We start from the raw sequence: 23,517 nt of genomic DNA, 5'->3' as shown, positions 1-23,517 counted from the left end.
ATACCTGGGGGTGGATATACTAGCAAATCACAGGTGGAGTGATTGTGTTCAAAGAAGGATTGATGCAAGGTGGGGTAAGTACTATCAGTTTGAGAATGATTGCAGGAATAGTGACACTATAAGATGGGGTATTAGACAAATCCTTTTTGATGCATATGTTGTACAGACAGTGTTATATGGGGTGGAAGTTTGGGGAGGAAGTATCTCAGCATCAAAATCGGATGATATTGAGAAGATGCAAAAATCATTCATCAGAAGGCACTTGGGAATCAAAATTACCACACCCTACTCAATCATGCTTCTAGAGACTAGCACCAAACCAATTGAAATAAGGGCATTGGAAAGAGTTTTCAAATACATCACGAAGGTCAAGGCCATGGACATACACAGACTACCAAGAAAGGCATGGCAAGCAAGTAGAAGACTTCAAAAAACAAATAAGAGTAAGATACTATCCTCAGGATGGTGGCTAGATATTCATGGCTGGTTCCAAAGGTGGGAAGTTGCCTCATATTTAGATAGCCCCTCAGACAAAATAAATGAGGAGGCACTGCAAAAAGCGCTCCTTGAAGCATTGCATCACAAATGGCAATCAGCTAAGAAAAGAGCTAAGTTTGAATACTATTGCCAACATATTAGTCCCAGCTATTGGAGCACAAGCTCCTTGTGTTGGCTTTTCTACTCAACTACCCTCTGCCCTTTCTCATCAGAATGAGGGACTAGATGTGGTGTTACCTATTTTAAGGCAAGATTTGAATGATATGTCCATTGACCCTTCCCAGGGTGTTGCTGCTGCTCCTGGTCATTCTGTTGATACTACTTTTGCTTGCTTCAGATTCACTACACACCAGTGACTCTAACGAGGAAACTTCTAGCTTCTCCTTTCACTTCTGAGAAGCTCCTCTCAATCTTTTTTGAGGACTCTACTTTCTGTGTTTTTTTTTGTATGGTTGTAAGAGAGGGAGTGCTTATTTGACCAGCACTGTATGGTTGATACCTCAATGGATCATGGCACCAATGGGAGGTGTTGAGATATGGTGCCATGAGCACATGAATTAGAGGCTAAGGTATGGTATAGGAAAGAATTAAAGTAGCCACCCTAGGATGTGGACTACATGATGTAGAGATGTGGATCAAGGATATCCACAAAGAGAGATGTGGATCACATGATCCCACAAGTGTTGACTATTCTAAGGTTACTCTCTATATAAGAGGCCTATCATGTATTGTTGAAAGAGAAGAAATGCACATTCACTCAAGATTCTGTTTATGAGTCCAAGCTAATCTATCTTAGAACCTAATTGGCTTGAGGTACATGTCATGAGCATTCTCTTCATCATGTTTCCACATAGGTTTCATCCACCTTAGAGCGCTCCATAGATCCTGAGGCACATATGTTTTCTCACATGGCCAATTGCTTGCTATGTACTTTGTGACCAAGACTCACTAGTTAATCCCTAAGAACCCTCACTCTTACAAGGTAGCCATGTGCCAATTGGTCCTACTCCATCAGTGTGGTCCCACTAACAAGATATGAAATCTATGACATCCACAGTCATCCCTATAAGCATGGAGAATACAATCGCATTCTTAGTTTCCTATCTCTCACTTTATCTAGTCCTATCAGCATCATAACCTTTTGTATCAAATCCTCAACATCTTGAAATGAAGGCCATAGTATGGAGGTGGCCCAACTAAAGAAATAACAAGCTCTACTAGCCAAGACAAGACTTGATTAGAAAGTTGAGAATCTAGTTAATAAATCAAAGCTAACATTGAGCGTGAACTTGACCCTAGAGACACTATCTTGAGCAGACTCAATGGACTTATAGTACAAAAACTTTTATACTCTTATTGTTTAAAAGATCAAAGACACCCTTAAAAAAACAAAGAGAAAAACTTTAAATGAAGCAAAAGTTGGTGCTCCAAACGTTACCATCCTAAAATCCATTCCTGATGCTACAATGGAAAAACATGATTAAACTGCATCGATAGCCATAGAATTACTATGATTAATAGAGCATTTCATGTACACTCTAGCAGACTAAGGATCCTATCTAGGAATTATATATAGTCATTAAATTGATTATGTTCGGATAGCAATATGGAACTTAGAATCATGTAGTCTAGATGTACAATGCTCACAAAACTTGAAAACATCATAACAAATGGCCAATCGTGAACATAGCCACATATTGCCACACACATCCAAAATCACATGATATTTTATGAATTTAGACTGATTGATCATGATAATTTCTTTGCCATTTATCCTCATCAAAGCTATACTAAAAGGATATTAGCTTCATACGATTGCAAGTTTCCAACTGATGTTGGAATGTTTAGGAATTTTACATGCTCCAACTCATTGAGATTCCTAAGCAGTGCTTTTAGCCAAGGAGTCCATTCAACATCATGAAGGCCATATACAAATGATAGATAAAGGCATAAGATCACAAGAAATAAAGACAAAGCAAAATGCACTATTGGCCTTGTCATACATATTACGAGTTTAATTGACATGTTTGCGAGTTCAAGTATGACTTCAATGAGATCCTTATAGAGTTGAGACTTTTGTGAGTTCCAATTTCATGTTTCTCTTAGAGACAACTAGCATCTATGTGATGGTCATCTGACACCCTAATGCCATGTAATTGAGGAAACCAACTTTTATAAAAAAATCGAGACATGAGTGAGACCAATCTAAGTCAAGAATAGACTTTGCAGCAAGCTTGCATTTCAAGCTTGTTCCAAGCATCAACTGGGCTATTTTTTTCTCTCATCCTTGAGATTGTCTTTGAACATATAAAGAGCATGGGTTGCTTTCCCATCCCAATCAATCTAAACATGAAGATTTATAGCTATACATGCAATAGTCACAATGCCACAAAGTTTCTTTAGACCAAGTCTATTTCCAATGGCTAGAAGTGTTATCAGTTTTGCTATGAGTATTACAAATTGTTATCAAGTTTGTTATTGTGGCCCAATAATATAATTTAGTCACGTTTTACCATAGGTTTGCAAACTAGTGTAGAATCAACTTCTATGAGCTTTTAAATTTAGAAACTATAGTGTTCATATCAGATGATGGCTACTGGTCAGATAGACTAATATGAGCTTTTAAATTTAGAAACTATAGTGTTGATGGCTATTGGTCAAATAGACTAAGATGCTTAGAACAATTGAAAATGGTGAAAAGAGGTGCCCTTACAATGTATCCGATAGTTTGATGACGGTGGCCTAAAAAATATTTCATTTGCCTTTAAAAAGCCTAGGAAATCAGCTACTTTGCATACTTGTCAGTACAGATGGGCTAGTATGGAGTCCAAATGTGTTAGTTACGACCCTTTGAAAGTAGCTTGAAACAGGGCTCTTTGACTTTTACTTTGACATTTGGCTAAGGCAAATGATCCTCAGTTTGCTTTAAAAGACCCTTGCTAATTGAGTGAAATTTAGCGTTAATTGTGTGTGACTAAGTGTTAAATTAGGGTCACCTTGATTTTTGGTAAAGCTAGACCTTAGCACTGGCTTAGTTAAGGTATAGTTAATCCTTGGGCATCATTAGGATAGACTTAATTGAGGTTAGAATAAATTTTTGGTTTGATAAAAGAACCTTGGGTAAGTAGAGTAGGGATGAGGTTGACGTAGAGAGAGGACGAGCCCAAGTGGCATGTGAAGGGCCTGTGAAGCGTAGAGTTAGCCATGCAAAGGTATAAAATGTAGAGTTAACCATACAAAAGTGAAGGGTAGAGTTAACCATGCAAAGGTTCCATGTAAAGAAAAAGAGCAACTGTAAAAGAGTGGTGCAAATATAGGAGGGCATGTGATTGTAAAGTTTACAATCAAGGTGCAGAGAGGGGCATGTGACTGTAAAGGCAAGGAAGCAGATGCAAGGCTATTGCAAACAATGTCAAAGCAAGGGCATATGTGCCATAGTTTGTGATAGGAAAGCCGAAATGGTAGTGTCTGGGAAGATCATGCGAAGAGTTTGAAAAATGACATGGACTCACAAGACTCATCATGTCACTTCCACTTTGTCGTAGAAGCTTTTCATGCCCATTGTCATGTGTCATTAAACTATGTGCGAAACCTCGCACCAAATCTTCCAATCATGTGAGTTGAGGGTGAGTATATCTCTTTAATAAAAAGATTGAATAGATGAATGTGAAGCCACAACAAGGACATTTGATGAAAATGGAGCATTGTTGGGTTGTATGTTTCTACTATCATTGATTTATGTCACACCATACAATAATGTTCCTCCGCATTTTCTATTGATGGACCCTTTTGGATGGTATATTCTAGGTGTTTTAGGAGGCAATGTATGTTCAGCGTCAGCATGCGACATTCTCTCTCTCTCTACCTCTCTCTACCTCTTTGATTTTGCATCAATCCAATTGTACGTTTTGTTTCGTCTTATTTGTGAATTGTTATCTAATGATTGCACTAGTGTAGAACAATTATAGACCAACCTATTAGAGTTGGATATTGTCAGAAAAAAGCATATACCCTCTCAAGAGTGGAGGAAGGCTTCAATATATCCCATAGCTACAGCATCTAAGAAGCATTCAACATGGCCACATTTTTTAGTGCTCTCTACTCAGCTGTACTTTTCTTTTACGATTAGTGTAATTGGCACTATTTATAACTCATTGCACATAACTTTTATTTATTTCATGTCTCTTTGAAGCTACCATTGCTGTTTGATGAGCAATGCAATGCTGCAATGACTTAAATTCGATGAGAGGCTAAGCGGTGGCAAGAGTGAGGATGTGGGGATAACTCCAGCTACATGAATTGAGGATGTGGGGAAAACACAATCTACATGAGGAGGAGGAGGAGGAGGAGGAGGAGGAGGATGCATTCTTAGTGCCTATTTCCACCGACACTACGATGCCCATCTGTGCACCCAGTGTATGTGCAAATGCCATGTAGCATTCAAGCCACCTGGCATTCAAGCTTAGTGGAGGTGGTGCAATGCCACCCGGCATTCAATTCACAGGGTGGCTTTGAACACCCGGCAGAGATGTGGGCATTCCTGCTCATCTTCTTCACGTACAATAATACATCCATCGAGACTTGACTGTCTTGAATTCTTCTAGCAGTGGGCGGCCAAACGAGTTTAACGAGCGCACTCAAATGTGCCAAAGGCTACCTGAATGGAGAGATGGCTTGAACACTTCCAGCAATGGGTGGCCAAACGAGTCTAACGAGCGCACTTAGAGGTGCCGAAGGCCGCCAAGTCTGCATCTATGATGATGCTCCGTGTGAACCAATCGGGGCCCGCACCGGCACCCAGATGGGCGCATCTAGGCTGCAGAAACAAAAGAGGAAGCTGATATGTGGATTTGCAGGGAGGTTATGTGGTAATTACTGGAGGGGGGACTTGTGTAGGTTTACCGTCCCCGGAACCCTTGATATACAAATTTGACCATCAGCACAAGAAACAGCAAACAAATTCGTTTGTTCTCCATTCCTTTGTGTTGCTCGTTCATCCTGCTGCTGTCCATCCCCCCCTTTGATCGATCCTTTGCCTCTGCAGGTCCGCCTCCATCGCCACAACCTCCACCCTTCCCTAAAGGTTCTTCGTTTGCTTCCATCCGGGTAACAATTTCACTGGTTTCCTCATTCCACTCTTTCCCCTTTCTTATTGGGCCCTTCGGGGCATGCTTTCCCCTTTTCAAGCTCCTGCCCTCAAGGCTGTCAGTCATCATCGCACCATGGGAAGATAGCAGGAGGCCTTGCTTTTGATTCTGTTTGCAGAGGGAGCCTGCAATGCTGGATTTTGCGTGAATCATTATCCAGGGAGAGTCTTTGTTGTGGAGCAATTGCCATGAATCGGAGAGTACGGCGTAAAGCCGTGCGATCTAGAGACAAGTCTGTGGGGAGCAGGGGCACCGTAAAGGACATAAAGGATGAGGCCCCTGAAGAGGTGGTTTACGTTGAGACAGAGCGCGTGGTAGACTGGACCAGTCTTCCGGATGACACAGTGATAGCTGTATTTTCTCTTTTGAACTATAGGGACAGAGCAAGTCTAGCGTCTGTTTGTAAAACATGGCGTCGGCTTGGGGCTTCGCCGTGCCTGTGGATGAGTTTAGACTTGCGAGCTCATAGCTTAGATCCAGATACTGGCTCCTCACTTGCTAGTAAATGTGCAAAGCTCAGTAGGCTCAGATTTCGTGGTGCCAATGCAGCTGGAGTGATTATCAACCTGCAGGCAAAGGAGTTGAAGGACCTCAGTGGGGATGGTTGTAGGGAGCTAACGGATGCATCACTAGTTATGCTTGCTGCCCGGCATGGAACAATAGAAAGCTTGCAGCTCGGACCTGAGTGTGACAGGATTACTAGTGATGCCATCAGAGTGGTTGCATTATGCTGCCCCAAACTTAAGCGTCTTCGCCTTTCAGGGATTAGAGAAGTTGATGGAGAAGCCATTGGAGCTTTGGTCAAACACTGCCCCAATCTTACTGAATTGGGCTTTTTGGACTGCACTGTTGTCGATGAGACAGCATTGGCATCAGCAACCTGCCTGCGTTTCTTGTCTTTAGCTGGGTGGAGAAATTTACAATGGAATACAGCATCCCACTCATTAAGTAAGCTGCCTAATTTGATTGCATTGGATGTTTCTCGCACTGAAATAACTGCCGCAGCAGCAAGCAGATTGCTCAGCATGAAAAGTTTGAAGCTTCTTTGTGCCCTCAATTGTTCAAGTCTTGAAGATGGGAGCGGTTCAGTGGTATATCCCAAGAACAAGATCCTATTGGCTCGCTTCACTGATATTGTTGAGGGCCTGACATCTCTTTCCTCAAACGCTGTTGCTCATTCGTCTATTGAAGTGCCTGTGCCCTGTGAGGAGAAGAAAGAGACCACTGCAGTTTTGTGGAATCAGTACGGTTTGAGGCATGGTGACAAGAACTGTGTAGAGCTTACAGAGTGGATGGAATGGGTCCTGTCGCATGCACTTCTTCGCATTGCTGAGACTAATACGCCTGGTCTTGATAGTTTCTGGTTAAAGCAGGGCACTGCTGTCCTACTTAGCCTAGTCAGAAGCATGCAAGAAGATGTACAAGAAAGAGGAGCCACTGCTCTAGCCACTTTTGTTGTTATTGATGATGTGAATGCTACTGTAGACCCTGCTAGAGCAGAAGCGGTGATGCATGGAGGTGGTATTGGTTTTTTGCTCGATTTGGCTAGGTCTTCTCGAGAGGGAGTCCAATCTGAGGCCGCCAAGGTAAGGGTTTCAATGACGTTGATATTCTTTTCTGTGTATCCACATGCATACTGCAAAAATGCCCTTATACAATCCAAAACGTGCAAAACAGAATTGTGTGTCAACATTGCTTTTCTTTTGGGCATCTCCATATTCTCACCTAAAGAATGCCTACCGAAAGTGGATCAAGCAGAGCTTTTGTTTCAACGCTCCAAACAATTTCACGACCTTGTATTGAAGAATTTTTGATAATTGTGTTAATTGATAAGGTTTTACTTTAACGTATCCTCATATCGGCTTTGTTAAATAGCAGAACTTCATCACTTCAAGTCTTGATTTATGTTGTAACACTGGCAGGCTATAGCAAATCTCTCAGTTAATGCAGAGGTTGCCAAATCTGTTGCAATGGAGGGGGGGATCAGTATCCTGGCCTCATTGGCAAGGTCTCCAAACCGATGGGTTGCAGAGGAAGCTGCAGGAGGCTTGTGGAACTTATCTGTTGGAGAGGAACACAAGGTGATGAAGATCTTGGTCTATCTCCTAGCTCCAGTATTGCTCACCATTCACGAGGAAGTGCACAGCTTGTATTCTTATTACAGGTGCCTGTAGCCATGTTTTGCCTGCCTAACTGAAGGCTCTCCTCTGTTTCCAGGGAGCCATCGCTGAAGCAGGAGGCATCAAGGCATTGGTAGAACTGGTTTTCAAGTGGCCTACTGGTGGTGAAGGTGTTCTGGTACTCTATAATATCCCTTGCAAATATACACACTTTTTTGGGTTTTCTTAAACATCAATGATCTGTATCACTAGGCAACTGAACTGAAAAGGCATTTGTTTATTCCAGGAACGAGCAGCTGGAGCACTTGCAAATTTGGCAGCAGATGACAAGTGCAGCATGGAGGTGGCAATGGCAGGTGGTGTGCATGCTTTAGTTATGCTTGCCAGATTTTGCAAGCATGAAGGCGTGCAAGAGCAGGTGCTGTCATCTTGTATCTGCAATGTGAAATTTTCACTATTATCCATCCTGTAAACCCCCCTCCCCCACAAGAAAGAAGAAACTGAAATAAATTAATTGTCACAGAAGAACACGGATTTCTTCAAAATGCCAATTGATATCCAAGAATGACCACAAAGTACGTGTGGCAAGAGGTCGAGCATGTGCACACACCCACCATCGTGTGCATATGTGCATTCAAAATCTTCTTATTAGCTCCCACAGGAAGAGTGATGAAAAATCAAATAAAGAAATGCTTTGAATTGCAGGCGGCCCGTGCTCTTGCCAACTTGGCAGCACATGGGGATAGCAATGGCAATAATGCTGCAGTTGGCCAGGAAGCTGGTGCTCTTGAGGCCTTAGTTCAGTTGACCTGCTCAAATCATGAAGGCGTCAGGTAAATCTGAATGTGATCAACGTAAGATCGATTGCTTGCTCGCAACAACTACTATTCTATTCTCACACACACTCTCTCCCTCTCTCCCTTTCTCTGTCTCTGTCTATGTTTCTTTTGTGCTCCCCCCAAGCTTTTTGTGGGTATTACAATCTTACCATCAGCTGTCAAACATGCACTTTGTGATACTAGAGTATAAACAATCTTGCTGATGAATTCTTTATGTAAGAAAAAAATTCATAATTTGAGAGAGCCTTTCCAGTTCCATCTCGCACAGATTTTATTTAGAACAGAGCCTTTCCTTTTCTATTTAATACATACAGAGAGAGAGAGAGAGAGAGAGAGATTTATTAACATCTGCAGAAGGCCAAAAAAGCCTAGGACACCACCCTGATGGGGGGACTAGAGGTGTCTGTCACAATTCTGATATGCTACTGATGAAGCTAGGAAAGCAAGAAAACAAAAGATTGCATCAAAATAGTAGAAGAAAAGGCTTTTGATGTGGATGTAGTGCTATTCGTGTGGCTTGTGTGCTGTGTGAAAATGCTAGAGGAGTTGCTTCTGGTCTCTATGACTTGAGCAATGTAAATGCCCATTGCATTTGTATGACCCAGCTGTAGGAGAAACTGGGAAATTTGGTGTCACGGTAGTCCGAGTTGTGGCAAAATTTGTGTCTTGGATAGTGGGTGGAATCATTCGAAGCTTTCTTTTAGCTTACATCTCTTTATTAATCCTCCCTCCCTTTTATCTCCTTTTCTTTCTCCTTGTCCACACACTCTTGTATTTTGGATTTTTTTTGTAACAATATTATTTGTAAGATTGGATATATTCTACTCCTATGAAGGTATATATAATAAGCTATAGCATATGCCTTAGTTCTCTGTATCCTTATAGCCCCCCCCCCCCTCTCTCTCTGTCAATGGCACACACGCACATGTGCACATACCTGCGTGATTGCTTGAGACCTATATAGTCTCTCTCTCTCTCTCTCTCTCTTAGAGATAGACACACACACACACAAAGAATACTAAAATAAAATCAAAGTTGAATCTTGATACGTCCCTTGAGATCACTCAAGTTCCATCTTCCCACTTACACCTACCCTTGGCCTATGACGGCCTATGACTCACTCAGACTTTTGTTGTTCTTGATGCCACTAATAAGCAAATTGTCTCGTACTAAATCCAATCATTGGCCCTCAGGGTGTTTCATCCCTGGAATCTGATGAAATACAACTTACACTGACCGGCTTACACTACACTCACCAACACCTCTTCAAAGAGAAGAAACTTTGTAGCTCTTGATTTATGTATGCCACAAAATCAATCCCACAAGTAAGCACGAGACAGATAGACAGGCGACAATGCAGACATACTAGCTCTCAAAAATGTGGAGTTAGAGTCCAGGAATACATTTTCGCCCTGGAGGAATAGGTGGAAGTCACATCAGTCCTGGACATAGAAGGGAAACAAAAGGTATGAGCTATCCTATAGCGGTGAGGATGGATTACATGAAGGAGACTGCCTGCTTGAATACTTCGCACTTGTTCCAACTGCAGCAGTTCCTCCTCGATGGTTTTTACTCGCTTGAGGACCTCAGGGGTGCTCACAAACCGCACGAAACTATCACAACGGACAGATGTTCACTAAGGATATGCCCTCCGAGAAGGAATTACAGGCGTTAAGCACTAGATCCAACCTCTCCAAAGTTCCCTTTGTGAACCACTTTCCTTCGTGCTGTTCCTTGGCGCCATGTGGGCATTCTAGCTTTGTCGTAGTAGCGCCTCTTGCAATTTGCTCTTCGGCAGCTCGTGCACATCTTTATAAATAAAATAAGTGTCACATGTCCAAATTTGATGCCGTCTAAAGTAGTGGCTCGAGCTCGACTAGTTCTATCTACTGAGATGATCCACCTCCATAACAATTCGGTCGGTGTCCATCATAAATACAAATACATGTTACACCATTGGCGTAGAATGTATAATAATGTTCTAATGTCTACTAATCACGGATTAGTGATTTCTCTTGTCATGACACAAACCACCTTGCAAGGTAGCTCTAGTTAGCAAGCACATGCTCGGGATATTTGAAGTTTTGTTTGGAATGAAACATGTTTCTTGTTACTATGGTTCACATAATTTATCTTTGGAATTTCTTTTCATAGATGTGATGGAAAAACATACCCCTTGATTCTAAACTTATGGCTCACCTAATCTAAGAGTTGCTTCTTTGCCATCTTTGAAAACGACTTCAAAAGTGCATATTGGCACGCATGCACCTGAAAGATGAAGGATCCACATGGTGGCACAAATGGTAGGCTGGTCACAGCAACCAATTGTCAAACAAGACTCGCTTTGGCTATGAAAAGATATGTAAGACTTCAATCTTGGTTTTGCCAACATCTGTACAAGGGCAGATCAAAGAGTTAGTTCTTTCAAGTGCCAAATGAAGAGTTTACTAGCATGTGAATTGATCCCATATTTGTGGAATCAACTTTTGTTGAAGTTCCTTTATGGGCCGATTATGCTTAATAGTTTTTGACAACTTGATGTTCAAGCTAGCGTCGAACTTCAAAGTTATGAGCAAAGGCATGGCGTGAAGGTTGCTTTCAACAAAAGTATCAAGATTCAACTTCATCAATGGGCAACATCTCCAACAAATAATATCAATGGCAACACCAACAACAAAAAGATTGGTATTGGGATTGTGAAACATAACAAGAAAAAGTGGAAGGAGAAGGACAACAACAAGCTTTGGTAGTTTGAGATACCAAAAAACAAGTGCAACGCAAAGGGATGTTGTCACTAACACCATGAGGTTGGGTACATTAAGTGCAATTGCCTTCAATTTAAGAAGGTAACAATGGCAGACCTAGTAACAATAGTTAGAACCATTGGGTCAGAGCCCAATCATCATAGAAGAGCGTGATGATCACCATAAGGGTTACTCGTAAAAAAGCCCCACCATGTTCAAGTTTGATGATTGATTTGGATGACATTGTCTCCTCATTTTGGTCAACTCTTGCAACATAGAGAATATCATATCCAATAAAGTGGCGAACCTCGCTCTCTTTGGACCAATAATGTAGAGGATTTGAATGGGGCCTTCACAAGACAAAGTATTGAATTTAATATGGAGCCCTAGTGAAGATTGCTAGATGGGCAGACATTTAGGGCTGCTTCCATCATGGCAATAGACATTACGTTAGGCAAGGACACTTAGAGAAGGTTCCAATCTATGCAAAAGAAGCCATCTGATGTAGAAGAATCAAATATGTCCATTGGCTCAACGCACCTCGTGTGCTTCGGTCATCTTAGTTGATGAGCTGAAACTAGTGCTTCATTGAGGAGCTGACCAGTCCTTTGGGTACATTAGCAAGTCCGATTAAAAAAGTTAAAGAGGAGTTGCTACAAGAATTTTAAGATTTGTTAGCTCCCATCGTTACCACCCTCACGACCCCAAGGTCACGGAGTCGAGCTCTTTACCAATAAAGCAAGTGGTGGCTCAACAAAGCCTAGGGAGAGGAGCCTGATCAACAGTTGGAGAAGTGGTTGTAATATGGTTCTGGAGGGCCAAGCAAGAAAGCGTTACGTGCTTTTCCCATTTATAACTTTCCGTGGAGCCTTTTTGGCAAATTGCAAATTGGGCCCACACTCACGAGAACCCATGAAGGGAGGACTGGTCTTGTCCTTTGGTGCTGACATTGCCATTTCTTTGGTGGAATTGTCTCTATTTTGTTCTAGAATCTGAAGCTATATTTAAGCAAACACTTCAAGGCATGGTCAAAGGCTTCCAAATGGCTGCAGCTCAGACAGGGCATTGAATGACAGGCCGATGACTTGGTGAACCTGCTGTTTGAGTTCGAACCAAAACATTCACTAATTCGGTCTTCTATGGGATGCCATGCTGGTGTTGCTTTCCCATCATACAAGGCTCATAATAATTTTATTGTGGAGTCATTAATCACAAAAGAGGCCTTTTTATACGATGTGTCCACATCATTAATCACAAAAGAGGCCTTTTTATACGATGCGTCCACATCATGCCAGCTCCATTAAACACAAATGTCCATACCTTGTATCTACCCTCTTATCTTGACGAAGTCATAAATGCCGTGTTTCGATAGAAATCTTTGTCTCGATGCGGAAGGCCCTCTACCAAATTCTGCTTCTACATCTTTGCTAGCTCAGTGAAACTATGCCAAAGCCTCTTGGATCTCTTGTTGGGCTGGTGTGATCTTATGCATTGTGATTACACGGTTGTTTTTATCTTTGATGACACCACCCTGCATCTGGAAATCAATCCTCTTGCAATCTTTGTGATAGAACTAATGCAAAGCAAGCTTAGTCCTTGTCGCCTTGTGTAACGAGGAATCTTTGCAATAGTCGTTACTGACCGTGACACTAGTGTTCTTGGTGGCCCTGAGCAAGAGAGCTGCACTGTTCTATCTGCTTTGCCCTTTGTCTGTTTTCTCTGGTTTGTCCTTTGTTGGGTTGCACTGCTGTAAACATAACGAGCGTTTCATGTAAAGAGCGTGTCACATGCATCTGCTTTAAGATCACATGGCATTACTCTACTGTAGGCTGGCACAGAATAGCCGGCGAGCCACCAGGTCTAAGCACCTGTGGCAGGCCCAAACCCTGCATCAGCAGGGCAGCAGCAAAGGGTAGTCTTTAAGGGTTTCCAAGCAGCTATACAGCAGGTAGGAGTAGGAGCAGCTAATCTCTCCTGATGACAGTGTGTGTGTTAATTTCTCGTCCAGGCATGTAGCCCTTGGTTAATAAGTATGCACTCATATTAAAGCACTGATTTAATTTCAACAGGCCTTTTATTATTACTGAAACAAGCACACACTCCAGTTGCCTACTGGGTCTTACGAGTCATCATCTCTTCATGCTCAGGAGTCAGAATGTGTTTGGGAACAAACCACTTGAATCTTGATTTATAGTTTTGCTTAAATTATGGCTACACTTTTTATATTTTAAGAGCTCTTCATGACTAATGCAGGCAAGAAGCTGCTGGTGCACTGTGGAATCTGTCCTTTGACGACAGGAATCGAGAGGCAATAGCAGCTGCTGGTGGTGTAGAAGCATTGGTTAGTTTTCAAATAGATTGGGCATTTGAAGTTATATTTTATAGAAACTAAAGGATTTTGGATGGATGCTTTACTGATTTCTGGATCGTCTCAACAGGTTGCTCTTGCCCAAAGTTGCAGCACTGGATCTCAAGGTCTGCAGGAAAGGGCTGCTGGAGCACTTTGGGGCTTGTCAGTTTCCGAAGCTAACAGGTTGAAGTTTCTCGTGTTCTGGTTTTTTTCTAATTTGCGATGTTTTACAAATCATAAAATGAAGGTGGTGATTCAAATCAGTCAAATCAGTCCATAGATGGTCTTTGCAAGTTTTGGAAAGGTTATGCAGGATGGTTAGAATTTGCAGGAATATATTGTGCTGTGTTTCATTGCCATTTGCAGTATCATATTAAAATACAGCAATAGACCCATATGTTAGGAACTGAATTTTCTCCAGCTGGGCGGGAAATCCATAATTTAGTGGGGTCTTAAGAAGGGGCTTTTAGAGCAAGTTTAGGGAAAAGAGAAGAGTTGTGCCAACTCGAGAGTCTAAAGTTATTATTCTTGCTAGAGGATTTAGTTAGGCAGGTCCAACTAAAATTAAGGCTAAATTAGGGTTATTCAAAGGTTTAGCTTGTTTGGCACGGTATGGAACAGCAGCTAACTTCCAGGCGCTCTTCTTGTGCATTATTATTTATTCAATTAGTATTGAATCCATTGCCTTCTGCATGTTATTTATATATTGCAGCAGTGCTGCATCAAACACGTATACTATATCAGACTGATGGTACAGTGTGGGTGACTTTTGAGTAGCCTGCTTCCTTCTGAAGTCATTATTCTTGCTAGAGGATTTAGTTAGGCAGGTCCAACTAAAATAAGGCTGAATTAGGGTTATTCAAAGGTTTAGCTTGTTTGGCATGGTATGGAACAGCAGCTAACTTCCAGTGATTTTGGCGCTTTTCTTGTGCATTATTATTTAGTCAATTAGTATTGAATCTATTGCTTTCAGTGTGTAATTTCTACACTGCATCAGTTCTGCATCAAACAAATATTTATATCTCGAGTATATGAGACTGATAGTACCTTGTGGGACCTGGGTGACTTTTGAGTAGCCTGCTTCCTAAGTTACTGGCCTATTGATTCACCTCTGAAGCTATGACAACTCAGTATGAATCATTGTATCCTATGTACATTGGAGAGGGTGTTTTATACAATGTTCTACACCCCATGTTAGGCACTCACGATGCTGGTGCAGATCTTACAAATTTTGTGTCCCTACCATTGCAGATGTGAGGGATGTTTTTCGAATTTTGGGTTGTTTATCCTGAGTTTGTTAACTGCATTTTGTGTTACTGCTACATGATGAGGTTGGGGATTATTCCTAGAGTCATCTAGTCGCAGAACAATCTATATAATCAGTGACACTTATGAACGTACTGGTTTTACATAAATTAATTAAAAAGGTCTAGCATCAGGATTTGTTGGAAATACCATAGTTTAATTTCCTCTTTTTCTTGGTGTTTGTTCATCCATCTTTCCCTTGAGCCATGGCTCTAGTATCCTAACCCTAGACAGTAGACTAAATTGTTTTATAGGCTGTACTGTGATGATGTTCGATCCTCTGCTTCATCCCTTCATGAAGGTACATTTTCTGCTTGGAGAAGCACCTTTATATAAAGTTTGCCTTGTTTCCACACATGGAGCGGGCTTGGCAACAAACTGGTACACCACTGTAAAGCATTTCCCTTCAGGAAAGTGGCTACCTTACATATTTTAGAGGACTCAATGAAGTCTGCATCAAACTGTTGCACAAAAGTTGAAAGTCTCTAACTTCACTGCTACTCCACCTTCCTTGTAATCCTTCACCTTACCTTTGGGTGCTAGATTTTCATAAACAGGTGGCTGCAAAAAGGGAGGATGCATAGCATTGACCTCCAGCCTGTCCTGCATTGCCACTACCCATCGGAGGGTTTGATAAACCAGCCCCAGGCATTCCAAACATACTCATGGGAGCTTCAAAATTACCTTGCATCGCACCTTGCATTCTTGACTCCATGCCAATATTCCCATACATTATGTTAGGCATTCCGGGCTGCATACCCTCTTCCCTTTCATTCAGGATGAGAACCCATTGGGTAGTTTTCAAGCATTCCAGGATTATCTACAGCTTGACAAGCCATAGCCTGAAACACCGAACCACCACCAAAATACCCTGGATGCAAAGAGGGTTGGGAAAAAGCTTGCTGACCCTGATTAGCATTCTGAAAATTATTCCCTTGGCCATGCACATCCATACCAGGACCATGAAAAGATTGTTGCAATGGAGCACCCTGTGCATTTGGCATAATTGAGGGCTGTCCATTCAATGGCATCAAACCAAGTGATTGTTTTTGGACCCCACGGGGCTCTCTTGCATGAGCATGCCCCTTTCTCTCCGTACACCTCAAAGTAGTATGCATAAACTCAAGAAATCGTGGGGCTTGTGTGATCTGCATGAGTGTTCCCACCGCACTCATCAATTGTGCCTTAAACAAAGCATTGGCATCCTCCGCATTGTTAGCCTTTTTTGACCCTTTAGACTGAGAGGCACTCACACCAAAAGGATTTACAGCTTGCTATGCCTCAACATTCTGATCATCTTGAGAGGCTCCCTCATGCATAGATTGCTCATCTTGCTCATCCCGTGAGGACTGCCCCTCCATATCCCAATCTTCATGAGTGTAAGATATATTTGCTGAATTTCCCTGCTGTAGTCCAATTATAGTAGGCAATAATTCATTAGAGACAATCACAGGCTCACCTCCTTAAGAAAGATGGTGATGTCTTGGCAACGGAACCTTGAAACCGCCTCAAAGCCAACAAGAGGGCAGTAATAGACAACTAACCAGCCAATGCTTTCATTAAAAAAATACTCAGCAAATACCCCAAACACAAATTGGGCGCTAGAGTGCTCCTACTCAGGAACGAGGACATAGACTGGCCCCAAACCTTGGCACCCTTTTTGGTATTTCTTTATTAATTGGAGAACCTTGCAAATGGCATACGCAACATATTCAACTTCCCTTGCACACTTCCAAAGGGAAATTGGAATCAATACCCAAGCAATAACCCTGTTGGCCTTTGCTCTCATCTCACAAAGCAACGGGCATTCAACACTATTCCAAATGCTTGCATGAAACTTGAATTGTTACTAGCAACCCGTGCAGGGTCACAAACTCCCCTGACTGTCTCAATTATCCATTGGACCACTAATATGGCACTGGACCACTAATATGGCCAAGCAAGGGGTGAAAGCATAAATGATCAACTTGCATTTTGTACTCGAACTGGAAGCATCCACTGTAAACCCCAACTAAGTCTCTCCAAGACTGCTCACAACCAAGGAGCAGGAGCAAGAGGGAGCAACCAGCTTATCTTGGTCAATCATGGTGCATCTAACTAAGCTCACAACCTTTTTTAAAGCATTGAGAGTGGATTCCATGAAATATGAAGATATACACATGATGATAAACAAAACTATGCTATGTCATCGGTCTATGTATTCTTTGTTTATGAAAATTTAAGTGAATATTTTAATAACAAGCATCATAGTAATCTGCTGTGCTTCCAGTTTGTTTCCCTGATCAATGGATTTGTGGTTATAGTGGAATTTGTTGAAGTTTACAGTTCTAGGCATTTTCTAGAATATAAAATATGTGCTTTAGGGTGTAGCGTGCTCTCACATGAAAATTTTGCCTTTCCAGCATAGCCATTGGACGTGAGGGAGGGGTTGCACCTTTGATAACTTTGGCTCGTTCTGATGTCGAGGCAAGTACTGTTGATGTTAACATTGTTTTCCAAAATGAGTAATGTGTGCAAACTGTACTAAAAATGCTGTACATTGCTAATCCTATGTAATGTTGGGCTGCAACCATTTCATGTGTACAGTTTTGTTGGGCTGCAACCATTTCATATTTTAGTGAGCTTATAATGCTTTGATAACACGTTTGCATGTTTTTCTGTTTCAATATTTTTGCATTAAGTTCTTGATCATTAAAGGGAGGTAAGGGCATACATAATGACAGCGATGGGGGTCATTTTCACCTTGTTTATCTAGGTTAAGCTTGTAAGTTCAAGATGTAGTGGGCTTACAAAACAAACTCACATTTATGGATCGTCATATTACATGCGAATCAGTAAAATGGGTTTGCCCAAGAGACTCCGTGGGTCTTTAGAAACCCAGTATAGCTACTTATTTTGGGCACTTATGATGACATAATTGTTGCTTCGCTTGCTAAGTACATCTTCCTTTTGTTTTTCAATTTTTTTTTGTTACTCCTTTCTTCTCCTCTTTTATTTTGTGTGTATTTTGGACTTTTGAACAACAAAAATTCTAAATTTATTGAGCTTTCTAAAGCTGTTGAGCGGAATTAAATCTAAGAAGGTATAGTCATAGCGATGAAGCCTATGTATCCAAAACTCCTTCAAAGTTTAACTTTCCTTGAGGAAAGCAATTTTGAAAACCATTTAGGAAGTGACCGTTCAATGCTGTAGATTCAGCAGCAAGGAAGGACAATTCCACACCATATTTGCCGATGGCACCCATGTCAAAAAGGGAGAAATAAAGGTTTATTAGAAAGAAGAAAGTGTTTTGGATACTATTAGATTCTTTGAATTGAAAGATACTTTTCATGTAGTTAATAAGTCTTTTAAAGGACAACCTCCATCACAACCTCTTGATGCGATTGAGCTTTTGATATCAGAACAATTTCCTTACCATCAAGCAAATAAATGAGAATCTAGTACCTATTGAAGCTTAAGAACCGTACAGTATCAGATGCATAGTAGATGGAAGAGTCTTTCTTTGAGGAGTATTCAGACATGTTGAAGCTTTACCAAGAAGCTAGGTAGTTGAGGGCAACTGTGATATAAGCAAGAGGGGATGTTATGATCAATGATCTCTCTCTCTCTCTCTCTCTCCCTCTCTCCATATATATATATATATATATATATATATATATATATATGGGCATTGATGGAGCCGCAAATGTAAGGAGTATAGTATTGCCATGGCTATGTGATGAATTGTATTATTGAATTATGACTACGAGGATGGCCTTGATGAGGGGGTTTTGACGTAGTGGTCATGTCTTCTAGGACCAAGTGGTACGGATGGCATCAACAAATCATGCAATATTGGTGAATAGTTATTAATAAAAATATGCACTCATGAGTCTAGGTCCTAGGGGGTACGGGCAAGGGAAAGGGTGCATTAGGATGCATACAATGGTAGGTCAAGAGTCGTAGACTAAGGGTAGATTTAAATGGGAAGAGTGTTCTTGAGTGATCTTAAGGGTCAGTAATGAAGGGGTATCTCTCTTCGTGTGTGTGTCTGTGCGCGCATTCTACTCTCCACATTGCATTCGGTCAATGTAGAAAGAGGGTCTCTTCCCTATAGGAGGGCCAATACTGTGTCAAATTCTGCATCATTGAAGTTGTTAGTATTAAGTCTTTCTAGCTGTGAAGTTGCATGTTTTAAAACTTCATAGCATCCAATATCTTGGCAAGATTATATTATTACATACCCTCTTTCTCATCTAGTTTTGACTTAACAAAATCTTTCAATATTTATAAGAAGATAGCTCTCTCTTTGTCCCTCTCTCAGATCTTTCTCTCTTTTTACATACAAAATATTACACTATTTTCAAGTAGTCATTGTTTGGGTGTTATTCCAGGATGTACATGAAACTGCAGCTGGAGCTTTGTGGAACCTGGCATTCAACCCAGGCAATGCTTGGCGTATTGTTGAAGAGGGAGGAGTTCCTGCTCTTGTGCACCTTTGCTCATCGTCTGGATCAAAGATGGCACGCTTCATGGCTGCCCTTGCTCTTGCTTATATGTTTGATGGCAGGTAATCACTTTGCAGTGGGACAGCTTTCTTTCCACTTTCATTTGTTTTGTTTTCTGAAGCCTTGTTGGATCATTTGTGGTGATGTGGGGCACCATAGATTATACCTGCCCCACATAGATTATACCTTTGAGTTTGCCATGATTTGTGTTCTCAACAGTTACTAACTGTAATTAGAGGGAAAAACCTCAAAGGAGGGAAAAGTGTCCCTAACCTACTTATTACATTACATTGGTCTCTGCTAGAATATAATAATAATTCTAACAGTACTTAGGACTTAGTACTACCATTCTGCATTTTTTGCATTTTGCATTGGTGTGGATGCTTGTTGACTAATTTTTAATAAGCAAGTTCTCCAATTCTCTTAAGTATTGTTATACTCATGGATTGTGAGGACACAAGGCTTTCCTTGATAAGCCTCTTATTTGGAGACGCCTGGTCTTTTAAATCCCACTGCAATGATGCACAATGCATGCAAGTATACATTGCACCTGCTTTTGATGACCATCTGAACACTAAAGTATGGGCTCTGCTCATTTTGAATTGCGAAATATGAGTACTTGCAATGTATCGATGAAAATCTCACGGGTATTTGAATTGTTGGACGAAATGTTCCCGGAAGGGTATTTTTCTAGCTGCTGCCTAGAAATTTTTATGGGCACTATGCAATTTCAAAAGGTCATCCTTGTAAACTTTTTGGTTCAAGGGGGTGGTAATGTTTTGTTCATAAAGGATGTAATTAAGGGTAGGCTAATAGCCGAGGTTGAGACCTCGAATATGTCTTGCTGGTTTATTTTGTTTTACCTCATCTGCAAAGTGCAGTGTAGGTCTCATAAGAGAGACCACTATTCATGCTCTTCTTTCTTGTATATGTCCTTGAGTCTCTGCCATTTCCTGTTGTGATTCCTATTAGATGTGCTGGAATATTATGGTCAATGCCCCACCCTGTGAGCCCTCAAATGAGGATGACGACTGGGCGTGACACATGTACTAATATAGGTGAGAGAGGAACACATTGGGCAGAGGGAAGGCCTGCCTGCCACTAAGGCTGAACAGAGGGCTGCCCAGGGGGGCAGACAAGCTACCTCGCGGGCAGCAACAGCAGTTCCTTGCTATGTTCTTTTCAGGGAAGCCTTGTAGGGCACCCAAGTAAAGGCTGGCGATGGGACTGGCTTAGGTGGCTGGTGCAAGCCTAGTAAGGAAAGGCGCCACTGGTTGGCCTGGTCAGGTCGGCACATTGGGCAGTCCACAGAATGCCAGGTCGGCAGGGGGCAGAACCAGTTTAAGTCTGCAGCAAAACTTTAGCAGTCTAGGGCACTAGATGGTGTAGACCTGATCTTGTAGGAGAGCTCATGTGCGTGAATAGAAGGGGGCAGAAGAAAGAGCTCACCCATCAGCTGATACTGAAGCCTACAAGGGCCCATGGCAGCTCAGGAGGATTTACACCAGGTGGAACAGCAGCATACAGAGCCATTTTGGGTGCCTACCTCAGCCTGTGTATGCTGCAGGTACAGTTTTTGGCAGGTTTTGTAACAAAACTTGGATCCGGACACACTTTTTGTGTGTGTGGTGAAACCACTGTATTTATATCAAGAAAACTTTTTACAATGAGAATAGTCTAAAGAAAAGAGTATTCTGAAAAATCAAAAGTAGTGGGAAAACACCTCTAAAGATGATACATCCAAGTCATCATGATGACAAGCATCATACAGAGATTGCCGTAACGATGCTCTAAAAAACTCATAAGGTTGGAGCAATGGGTGCCCCAAGAACACCTGATTCCTCTGCTTCCAAATGGCCCATAGTGCCACAGAATCTGATCCAACGAAAAAAAAGAGAGTATTGGGCCTGTGTTGTAGTAAGCCTGCCAAAGATCCAGAAATATTTCCCAAAACGATGACCAGGGAAACGCAGTCGAAGACAGTGTGAAATACGGTCCAAGAGATCTCTGGACTGAGGACAAAGCCATAAAAGATGTGGAACAGTCTCAGAAGAACTGAAACACCTCAAACAATGAGGATTTGCAATCTTGCGCTTAGCCAAAGTGACACTCACTGAAAAAACACCCACCAAACATCTCCAAAGAAACAATGACCACACACACACACACATAGATATATATATATATATATATAGGCTGAACATCTCAGTGTTCTCTCTTCTAGTTCTGAATTGGTTCCATCTACTTGTGGGAAAATACTGAAGTGAGGTAAAGTGGTGCTTGTATCCTGCCATATCTTCTGCATTAAGACGACTTGTGTTCGTAGTTGGTGATTGCAAGGTCATTGATCTACCAACATGTGGCCTGAGCAAGAGCCAAGTGTTGATGTGTTTTCCAGCAAGGTTCTTTCCTTGCAAAGGATCATTTGACGTGGCTCCATTTGTGTATCTTAGTTTCAATTCCTGGACATGCATGTACTGCACATGTCGTATTAGAGAAGTTAACACAATTCAGCTTTTGTACTCCAACCCAGGATGGATGAAGTTGCATTAGGGGCAACGTTTTGTGAAAATGTCTCAAAAAATGGTGGCTTGGATGGAGCTCGACGACTGGCAATGCGTCATATTGAATCATTTATTCAAGCATTTTCAGATCAACAAGCACTCACAGCTGCTTCAGCATCCTGGGCACCTGTAGCATTAACATTTGTTGCCAGTTCGGCACGAATACAGGAAGCTGGTCATCTCCGCTGCAGGTAATATCTGCTAGCCTGTTCAATTGTTTTAAATTCATTTAAATCCAATCAGGATTGTGTAATATGGAGAAAGCTCTGCTTGAAAATATGGACGCCTGTATTCTTGTTACATTTGCTGTGTATAGTGTACTTTACTTATGATTTATCTGTGGGGCAATTGGGGGATAACATTGCCATATAGTGGTGCTGAGATTGGACGGTTCGTTACAATGCTTCGAAATGGCTCCCCTGTACTACGGGCATGCGCTGCATTCGCTATTCTCCAGGTTCTTTCTGGTCCTCTTGATCTTTTTGTTTGTGCTTGCATATGTTAATCTATCTGGCCTATCAAAGAGACATTACTTGTATTCTGTTGCCTGGAATGATGTTGATGGAGTACTGGCATGATTCCTGTCTGTCTGTATTAACAATTAAGAATATTGCAGTTCACAATGCCTGGGGGAAGGCACGCAGTCCATCATGCAAGCCTTCTTCAGAAGGCTGGTGCAGGACGAGTTCTTCGAGCAGCTGCAGCTGCAGCAACAGCACCACTTCAAGCCAAGGTCTTTGCACGGATTGTATTACGTAATTTGGAACATTGCCCTTCAGATGTCATTACCTAGGTTAGTGAGGTGCTTTGCTTCTTATTTATTGGCAAGCTTAAGAAACCTGCGAGGGACAAGCAAGCAAGCTTGTTGTTGCTTGTATACCCCATCACATGCTGGCAGTTAAAGAAGTGTGCACTCGGTACTGAGCAATGAGAGATATGGAACAAGAGTCAGAGCAGTGACTGTGCATGTTAGGAAGAAAGAGAAGCTCGATAAAGGAGGCTTCCTCGACCTCTGCTAAGTGGTTGTCTGCAACAAAAGACTGACCCAAAGGCAAAGCTGCAGGGTACGCCAGGTTCATAATTAGTATCGATATGCAGTATATGGTTTTGATTGAAGACATAAAGCTGGGTGAGAATTTTGTAAAGCTTGGACAACTTGTTCATCACAATCCATGACCACAAGTGGTCTCAACATTTGATATCCTTCACTTTATCTTTGAAATATGATTTACAAGCATACCTACATGTTTAATCTGCTATAACAATTTCTTGGTTTTGCACATGCCTCTTTTTGTGATATGTGGTTATGCGTTACTTTGCCATAGGTTGGCAAGGTGTTAGAAATAAAGGCCTAATGCTTGCACCTGCAACACAGCGGATTGCTCTAGGTGACTCTTTCCAAACATTTGATGCACAAAGAATTCTGAACCCACCTGTAAAACGAGAGAGAGAAAGAGCAGCAC

The 23,517-nt window shown here is 41.7% G+C and overlaps 1 protein-coding gene across 1 annotated transcript; it reads left to right on the top strand.

Annotated features, from left to right (window-relative positions):
• Positions 1 to 5,359: 5,359 nt before the first annotated feature.
• On the top strand, positions 5,360 to 23,255 carry LOC147886877 (protein ARABIDILLO 1-like). The gene is made up of 12 exons (XM_087394120.1): positions 5,360 to 7,231; positions 7,568 to 7,726; positions 7,863 to 7,943; positions 8,052 to 8,183; positions 8,471 to 8,598; positions 13,602 to 13,689; positions 13,787 to 13,881; positions 17,406 to 17,469; positions 19,377 to 19,552; positions 22,024 to 22,245; positions 22,427 to 22,511; positions 22,671 to 23,255. Exons 1-12 carry the CDS (start codon positions 5,834 to 5,836, stop codon positions 22,845 to 22,847), a joined length of 2,805 nt encoding a protein of 934 aa, XP_087250246.1. The 5' UTR covers positions 5,360 to 5,833; the 3' UTR covers positions 22,848 to 23,255.
• Positions 23,256 to 23,517: the final 262 nt, after the last annotated feature.

This window comes from Dipteris shenzhenensis, chromosome 23, assembly GCF_047967505.1.
Source record: "Dipteris shenzhenensis isolate YYH24624 ecotype China chromosome 23, Dip_SZ_1.0, whole genome shotgun sequence".
NCBI classification, from domain to species: domain Eukaryota; kingdom Viridiplantae; phylum Streptophyta; class Polypodiopsida; order Gleicheniales; family Dipteridaceae; genus Dipteris; species Dipteris shenzhenensis.
The sequence above is the reverse complement of the archived record's forward strand: the minus strand, read 5'-3'. Positions and strand labels throughout refer to the sequence as shown.